The sequence below is a fragment of the Cariama cristata genome, unplaced genomic scaffold (genome assembly GCF_000690535.1).
Source record: "Cariama cristata isolate BGI_N322 unplaced genomic scaffold, ASM69053v1 scaffold4247, whole genome shotgun sequence".
Taxonomy (NCBI): Eukaryota; Metazoa; Chordata; class Aves; order Cariamiformes; family Cariamidae; genus Cariama; species Cariama cristata.
The window spans coordinates 51,259-60,627 of NW_009625935.1; the positions used below are offsets into that span (position 1 = coordinate 51,259).

Genomic DNA, 9,369 nt, shown 5'->3' on the forward strand with positions numbered 1-9,369 from the left:
AAGAGAGCGCTATAAAACACACAAAAAAGAGCATGATTCACAGGATCCACCATGTCATCCTATCTTCCTTTATATATACTGAGCTGTTAAATCACTCCTGCAAGGTCATAAACCTGTCACCATTGACTAAGCTTATTTTCATGAAAAGGCTCAGACCTTCACCTTCCCACTCATGAATTTTCTCCTTGGAAAGCAGCAGAAGCCATAGGATTCTATACACTTATATACATTTCAACTTCTTAGGGTAATCATATAAAAATATTAATTACAATACTTGCACCTGCATTAAAACTTGCATTCTTTCCAGCTTTAGCTCTAGTTCTAAAAAAGATCTAAAGATTTTTAAAACTGTTAATTTTATATTTTATTTTTGGAATTCCACCTCTTCTTTCCTTTCCCTCCCATCTTCAACCCTCCCTTACTCCCTTCACCAAAAGAGACAAAAAACTTGCATTTAATAAAAATAAAAATTCAGGATTACTTAAACAAGAGGATGGTCTTGATCCAAAGCCTATCAAAAGTGTGAATGTGTCTAATATGTACAAGGAGCTCTGGATCAGTGTCTGTATAGTTCTGAGACTGTATAACTATAAAAGAATCACTAAATTAGATTAATCTGCATTATGCCTCCAATCAACTTACGCTCGTTTCTGTGATATCGGTCTCTGCAGGAACACCTGGACCAAACTCCTCATTAGTGGAATCAGTTGGTTTCTCTTCATATTCTTTATATTCATAAAAATCATATTCGCCTAAATCTCCATCTACCAGCAGATCAGATTCACTGAGGTCTACTCCTCTGCTTCCATATTCAGTTTCCTCAGTTTTTTTATCATAATCCTCTCCAGTTATGTATTCTTCAGCAAATACTTCTTCAACAGGATTTTGCTATTCATATCAGTAGCAAAGATTTGGGAATAGGAGGAATACGTGGGTTATTGTTAGTAAAGCAATGTAAGCATATGCTGATCCACCATGATGACTTGTCAAAAGAAGAAAGAACAGTAGAACTACAGCATATTGTCTTTTAATTAGAGTCTGAAGGAATGCACGTCCAGCATTTCAGAGTAATTAAAAGATCTCTGTATAAGTAGTACAAAGAAGTAGTGCTTTCATACGCCTTTTTTTTTTAATTTCCAAAAACATTGAATTCAATATATCCAGTACGCTATGTGTACTGCTTGCTTAATGTTACTTTAGTGCCAAATACAGCTAAATTTCCCTGCTTGGTTTAACACTTACAAGCATTCATGAATGAACCAGTGAATAAATTCAGACCTTTTTACAATAACAATGTACCGGAAGTGCAAGCATCACTTTAGTTAAGCCCAGCCTTCTTCATTATTTTGTGTCTATAAATACCAATGCTGAGCTAAATATTTCAACTTCTTTTCTCTTGTTAATGATCTTGCAGTTTATTTATTACTCTAAAAGTCATGGTTCATGTCTGTCATGGCAATTTATATATTTTTTGTCTGAGTCAAATTCCACCTACAAAACTCAGATTAATTTTAACATTTCTGAAATCTAAGCTTTCATCTTCAGGTATGTAAACTGTCAAACCAAGCAACCAACTTACAAGCACCAAAGCAGTTTAAAAGAATGCTACATTTAAGATGTACAAAACCATTTGTGGAAAAAAAAAAAAAAAAAAAAAAAAGAGAATTGCTTTATTCTGTCACAGAGGTCTCTTGAAAAGACAATTTTGAAAGGAATCAAAGTTCAGATATTGCTAATGAGAGATGGATAGTCTATATGGTCAGACAAGATGAACTAGTATCATCTTAAAAATATATTAAGAAGCTAACCAACATCCAGAGTAACTAAAAATATCTTGATCTAATCATGATACTGAAATATATTGCAATTAAAATAGAAGGCCAGATTCTGATTTAACAGTTGCCTAATTCCATTAGCTATAGGACTATGACTTTTGCCTTACAGCTAGAGTAAATGCAGATCTGAACCAATTCTAAGCCAAATTTTGCCTTTATGCAAAACTGATCTCACTAAAGAGAGCATTTAGCATTTTGGATCTGCCTCATTACAACTGTACTATTGTACAATTGGCCTATAATTGCCCAAGAAACAGAATGATACGCATCTATCAATCAACTTGTGAGAAGTAAATGAGATTTTTCACAAGAACAGTTTACAGCAGAATGAGTAAAATATACCTTAATTCACCTTCACCTTTCAAGATACATAGGAAGAAAACCAAAAAACAAGTGGGGACTCATTTACTCTTTTCAAATGTTCAGGGAGGGGGGCAGTTTTGTACATCTTTTAAGTAACATATCTTCTTTTTGAAAGGAAAATGTAAAAGAAAAATGAAAACAATATTTCTTATAATCAGCCATCATTTTTCTAAAACTAGCACTAATTAATATGCAGATATATTAATCAACACTGGCTTAGGTATAGTAATCCTAACAAAATAATGTTTAGGCTTGTCATTGTGGCTTTCTAAAAACATGATTTCTAATATAAATCAAAATAATAATTTTATCTTTTTTGACAGTTCAAAATACAATGTTTCATTTGAATAGAACCTCAGTGAAAAGCAAATAATTTGGTTTTGTTAGCTGAAGAACTATTAAAAGGAAATGACAGCTTCTGACTTAACTTCAGTATGCTGCTATGGTTGCAGCCATTCTTTGTCTTGTGTTAGGCTCATTTTATGCTGCATCTTAAGAATTACAGGAAAAATTAGAGACTTCACTTCCTATTAGATCAGGAGGGCTATGTCTAGTATTTAACCTAGTTTATACTAGGCATAGCTCCATTCACATCCACACTGAATGCAACAACCCTGCATTCCCACAGCATACATCACTGAATGATTTCCAGAATCATGAACTCTGCAGTCTAAAGATTAGGTAGATCTCTACAGAATTAATGGGAGTTGCACCCAAGAAAATAGTAGGTTCTGATATTGGCTGAGAAAGCATAAAATTACATTAACTGCTGTTATAGATACATATATTTACACAGATGGACATTCATCTTTTTAAAATGTGTTTGTGCTTTTTTAATCATTGACATTTGGTAGGCAAGTATTTTTACCTATCAGTTTCTCAAGAGTCATTATTACCTCATTTGCTTCAGTAGTTCTGGAGGGAGCTTCTGTCTGGGGCCCATAGTCATTTTCAGCTATGCTATACTCTTGAAATCCATCAACAACGTTTGCCTAGTATTAAAGAAAAAGTACATTATTTAAAGAAACCCTGTAGGAAAAATTCAAGAGGTAGCACTTTTATTCAGGTTATGGCATTAGCCAGACGTATTCATCTAGTGGGGTTAGGTATATTTTTTCTTATTATCAGAGATCTTCCAGTCTTGGCCTGGGAAAGATCTTGATTATTTCTTGGCTACCTTTACCCCTAGTTTGCCTTTTGTTGCTGCTTGATAACTTTTCTTCTTCTTGGGTGCATATTTTTCAGATTTTTTTGTGGTGGCCTTTTGGGGTTTGTCCTTTGAGCTAGTGGCCACTGTCCTCTTCTTCTTTTTGACCATGGCTTTCTTTTTCTGCAAACGTTATGGAAGATGGAATGGGAAAACATAAATAAAATGAAAAGAAAATTGAGAAAGAATGAATGAAAGAAAGGTAACCAAATATGAGATGAATGCTGTCAGCCACGAGACCTTCCATCTCTAACTGAAAGCAAGTGTTACAGCTATAGAGTAAAGAAATGAGTGAAGGAAAACATTAAGTTTATATACAGAAGACACAAATTGACAAACCATGTGGTAGGGGACAGCTGGACACCACACAACAAACAGATCAGATTGTGTTACCTCTGTTTGTGCTACTGTCTCTTCAAACAGTGGGGGTCCCTCTGTTACAGAATCAGTTTCTTTATAATCTGCATCCCCATACTCATAGTCATATTCGATAAAATCTTCTGGTGTGTACTACATTGCAAATGGAAAAATAGCAGGCATTCCCATATTAGTGGTAGCAAACTTGATTAGCAATACTGGAAAGCATCTTAACCTTTACTTACGAGTAAAGCTTAAGAAAATTCAGGCAGTATGAACAATTCAATATAGTTATTCATTTGGGGGAAAAAATACAATTTCTTATTTATTTCAAAGTACAATATAAAAGTAATAAAAAAGCAAGAAGTAGTGCCAGGAAAAAACTCTCTTATATTGGACTGCACAGAAGAATTAACTGTAATTTGGTTTACTGGGAGCACCAACTGATCTTTGTGAAATCATATATTTACTTAATCTTGAAATTGCAAATAATGCCTCTTTTTACCTATACTCTTTTACCTGTGCTTTTTCAGGTAACCAGAAGAGTGGAGAGATACCAATATCTGACATGAATAGGGTAAATAATTTCAGATACAAGAAAGAGGCCACAAGTCACAAATAACCATAGCTATGCTCCTCTGGAGAGTTCTCAAAACCAGGGCAACTCCATGGTACACATTGCCTGAGCAAAGGTTACGCTGATATAATTTCATTTAAAGGTCAGATCCTCAACTGCTGTAAATTGCTCCATAGCTCTGTACCTATAATAACTAGTATCAAATGAAGATTTGGCCCACAAAACTTTTACAAGAGAAAACATGTTTGAGAATTGGCTTGACTAATGTTGTGAACACAATCTAGGGAGCCAGGAACTCCTGAGTTGTAATCTTGGCTGTGCCATGAGCATACTGGTCTAAATATTACATGCACCAAGTACTACTCATCACGGCTGAGGAGAAAGGGCAGCTTTAAACTATCTTGCCACTCCTGTCATGCTTGAAGCTACAGGAACTGGTTGGTCCTGTAGATTATAGCAGTCGCATGGCTGCTACCAATTCTTTTTACATCCCCAGGGAGCCAAAGAAAGGTGGAATTGTGGCCAGAATCTGGCCAAGTGTCTGCTTTCCCTTGTTTAGGAAGAAATATTCTAATGTGCCTCATGTGACCTAGCCACTTCTGAAATCTCCTCTCTCCTGTTACAAGTCAGCACTATTGTCTGTAAAATGAAGACAGTATCTGTTTGTTTCATTAGATTCCTGAAAGGATTAGTACATTACCTTCCAAATGACTCTGAGGATTCATAGAACTCATAAATATCATCAGCATCAGAAAGATATCAAAATTTTAGAAGAAATTATAAATGACATTAAAACAGACCCCCACATTCCAAAATGTATTCTACCATGTGACCAAATTAATGGTTTAACTGTTTTCTCTGGTAAAGCCTTTTGATACAATTCTTGTACTTACGATTTTAGTGTGCAGAAAACATGGAGAAGTTGATTTCCTCAGGAAATACGAGACTAACACTGAAAGGCCTTAATCACTTAAAAATCCCTTTACATGGGTTTCTGTTAATCTACTCCTGTGACTTCTCAGAGTCCTACTATGACCAACAGCTTTTCTTAAAAACAAGATACAGATTTTTTAAAGAAGTCGGATGCTTTTTGTTTAATTGTTCTTTTGATTATTTCTACACCCATGCACATATAACTTGGTTACTTATAAGATTTGATAAACATATAGAAAGAACATAACATACTTTTTGTAATTGTCCAAAACTACATGGCACATTAATAAGAGAACTTCAAACTACACTTAAATAACAAAACATTTGCCATTTTAGGTGGAGAATATCCCCTCTGTGAAGTATATTGGCACTTTATACCTGCCTGTTATATAATGTAAGCAAAGCTTTAATTTCATCAGTAGTATCATTGGCACTAGACAAATAAGTTGACTCTATTTATACTTTTCAAAACCAGCAGCATTTTAGACTTAAACCTCGCAAGTAGTACATGATTATTCTTTCCCTGTGCAGTAAATTAAGATTCAGTCCTAATCCCAGTGAAGTCAATGAAACTTCTTTGACTTGTAAATAGTATTGTCCAAGGGCCTCATGGGCAGTGATCATACATTTTTACAGATGTGTAAATGTATAAAAACATGTTTTCTGGCTTGTGCAGTTCTGGAAATGCAACTCAATACAACTTGTTTCTAATGAAGCATGCCACTGACATCCAAAAAATAAAACATAGTGACAAGTTTCTAGGAGACCATGAGCAGCCACATCAAGGAAATAAAGAAAAGAAATAACCATATGGATGAAAACAGCCCTTTTGAAATAATTACAGAATAGCATTGAAATTGCTGTATTCCTTTGGAAATTATAAAACTGTGTGCAAACGCATAAAATCTGATTCTCTTATCTTCTGTGAAGAAGCCTGTGCAAACTAAGTTGATCTACAAGAAAAAAACAAGTCTTTAGTGAAATACACCTCTTCAAATTCAGTCATTCTGCTCTACCAATGACAACCCATTACATACTTTTAAATGCTTCCTCAGCCAAACAACATGAATCAAACACTCTACTATGTAATTTTATTGGTACCAAAACAATAGACACTACCCATGTTAAATATTACCCAATATCTTAAGGCATAGGTGGAAGAACATTTTGGAGAGAATTACTGTTTCATTAGCTGGATTTAAATTTAAATATGCTGTTAGGAACTTGTTTTAATAACTTCCAGTAACTTTTTAGTAAGCGTTGTAGACCTATTCTGAAATTAGAAGCATTCATTCCAGCATTCATTTTGACCAATTAACAATTAAAATATAACTCTGTGTTGCCCAGGATTATAACTGTTTTTCAAATGTCAGTAGTATGGTTTCCCTCAAGGTAAGCTGAATGGCTGTGATGAATTGTGCCAACTATGCGACTAATAAAATCACAACAGTGGGTTACAGTTCTTCAGAGCCTATAAACTAAACAGAAATGTTGACTGGAAAAAAAAAGAAAGGAAAAATGTCTATGCTAAGTATGTTAGTATTAAAAAAGAAAGTGGTGAATAAATTGATATTTATGCTAAGATCTGCCAGAGGCATAGTTTGGAAAGACAGACATTTATGAATGAGAACTAGAAAATATTCATACAAAAAAGCATGACTACGTAGAGAGATCTATTGCATCATGCATAATCACACAGAAAATACTTTACTTTTGGGTATTGTGCTTCACTCATTTCTATTAAAGAAACTGAAACTTTCTTGACATACGCAAAATATAATCAGAAATATAGTGCTACACTTGGGTTTCAATGATGCAGGCACACAGACAAAAAGAACAGGAATGGATGAGAAGTGGGGAATGCCATTTTCCATGCTGGAATCAGATTACTGCCAAGCAAGTGAAGATCTTCTCCATGGACTTTTTTCTTCCTTTTTAAGAGCAGAGTATCAAAGGGGTATTATGGAAATTCTTGAGCCTACAAGCTAGGACATGTGGCCACTATGCTGAAACCATTTTCCAATAGTTTCTAATTGGCAGTACTTTGTAGTCCCCGTGGTACAGGGGGGACAAGTGGGAATATGTAGTAGCCCTAAGCTTCCTACATAGAAAACCCTTATTCTTAGCAATTCTTCCTTTCCAGAGGTTTCTTTCTGAAAGACCAGAAACCCTAGTCTTTCTCACCAGACAATAAACAGAGAGAATATGTTTCGTGCTCTTCTGCACAGGTCCTGTTGCAATTAGTGAATCATAGAATCATAGAATCGTTATGGTTGAAAGAGACCTCAAGGATCATCAAGTCCAACCATCTACCCAATGCCACCATGCCCACTAAACCATGTCTTGAAATGCCACATTTAAATGTTTTTTGGACACCTCCAGGGATGGTGAGTCCACCACCTCCCTGGGAAGCCTGTTCCAATGCTTAACGACTCTTACAGTGAAGAAATTTTTCCTAATATCCAATCTGAACCTCCCCTGGCACAACTTCAGGCCATTTCCTCTTGTTCTGTCGCTAGTTACCAGGGCGAAGAAATATAGATGCAAAATCTTCCACGTGTATTTCCTGAGGCACAATCTGTCCAGATGAAGGAATGCATCTCTATAACCCTAACTGGTGTAAAGATGTACTTTAGAAATATGATATACTCCACTGCACGATTTTATCAACTCAACCTGATAAAGGTTATTCCCTGTTTTTAAGATGAGACAACAGGACTGATGAAGGACTGGCCAGTTAAATGAGGACTAAATTTACAAACACCAGGAAGAGATTTAATGGAGTGAACAAAAGGGCTCTAGTCACCTGCTGTGAAGCTGACAACTCACATTTACCCTGCCATTAACAGTCAAGATTGGATATGGGGCACAGATTGCTTCTTCTTCTGGAGCTACACAACTACAAGGTCCCCTTTATCAGATGATCAGAGACAGTGGTATGAACCACTCAGTTTGAGGCCTCAACAAACCTTGAGAAAAGTGCCTTCACATTTTGGATGCTAACATTTCTGAGTGCAAAACCCATTCTATCTCAGGCCTTGATATTAGTTCATAGAAGTTGGGGAGTTCACAGAAATTTGTCATGGTTGCACTGCTAATTAAAGGCAAGGAAGAAGACGACTCTTGAAAAGCATCTAAAATTTCAAAATTAATCCAAATGGAAAAGTATCTTCTGCCACTTTCTGAATTTAGTCAAGACCACTAACTCTAGCAAGAAATCAAAGCAGGGAATGAAAGCAAGTATGACAGAGATGAAGAGTGTAGTTGAAGAGAGCATGATTTGTTTTGTTAGCCATATAGCAAAGGAAGATATTACCAGCCAGGAATGCAGCCAGAGAGGCGAGAAGCTGGAATAGGACTTTAATGGGCATTCAGCTTGCGGATCATTCTGATGATCCTTCTGTGGGTACAGACTTAGCCAAGTGCAAAATACACCTACCACAGCTGTGCAGCATTACTTCAATCCCACTCAAGAGATCTGTCCATGAAAGTTTTCCTAAACCCTAATACTACTAGATAATGGGGTGGTTACAGATTTGAGACAATAGAGATGAGATTCACCAAGCGTTCATAGTAACAGCAAAATATATACAACTGTATTAATTTTCCCGGTGATTTCCCATGAATATCAAAAAGATTGACTTAAAATTCTGTCTTCAACTTGGACAATAGCTGGAACTTCTTGAGAGATTTCAGCTAAGAGACATCAGGTAACACATATTTCAAACGTGATGCAATTTTCTGTTGTTTTTCTTTCTTCTCTTGTAAGACCACCAGTAGTTACAGAATAGCCATTCTTGTAATGAATATTGCATACGACTGTTTTCTTACAAATGAAAGGAAGAATAAAACCTGCTGTTTCTTGATGGGACAAAATCTTTCCACTATGACCTCATGCTTTCTTTACCAGAGTGATTATATTACACTACCAGATCATCATGCAATTCCAATTAAAGAGATGAACTGTTTTCTTCATCAAATGAATTTTAGAAGCAGAAGGTCAGCAGCATGCAAGGCCTATTTCAACTGTGGAATGACTTAAATATTCTGAAGACAGCCTTACTTTGAAAACTGATTCTTCTGTTATCCATACTCTA

General features: G+C 35.7%; 1 protein-coding gene across 1 annotated transcript in view; it reads right to left on the reverse strand.

The window, feature by feature from the left end:
• Nucleotides 1–4,332, reverse strand: part of LOC104164458 (collagen alpha-1(XI) chain-like) — a gene marked incomplete at its 3' end in the record, with an annotated part of 53,274 nt that extends 48,942 nt beyond the window's left edge. The window contains exons 1-4 of the mRNA XM_009703792.1: nt 4,282–4,332; nt 3,799–3,915; nt 3,095–3,190; nt 643–888 (exon numbers count right to left, since the gene is read on the reverse strand). Of these exons, the coding sequence (XP_009702094.1) occupies nt 643–888; nt 3,095–3,190; nt 3,799–3,915; nt 4,282–4,332 (510 nt within the window). The remainder of the gene's footprint in view (nt 1–642; nt 889–3,094; nt 3,191–3,798; nt 3,916–4,281) is intronic.
• Nucleotides 4,333–9,369: the final 5,037 nt, after the last annotated feature.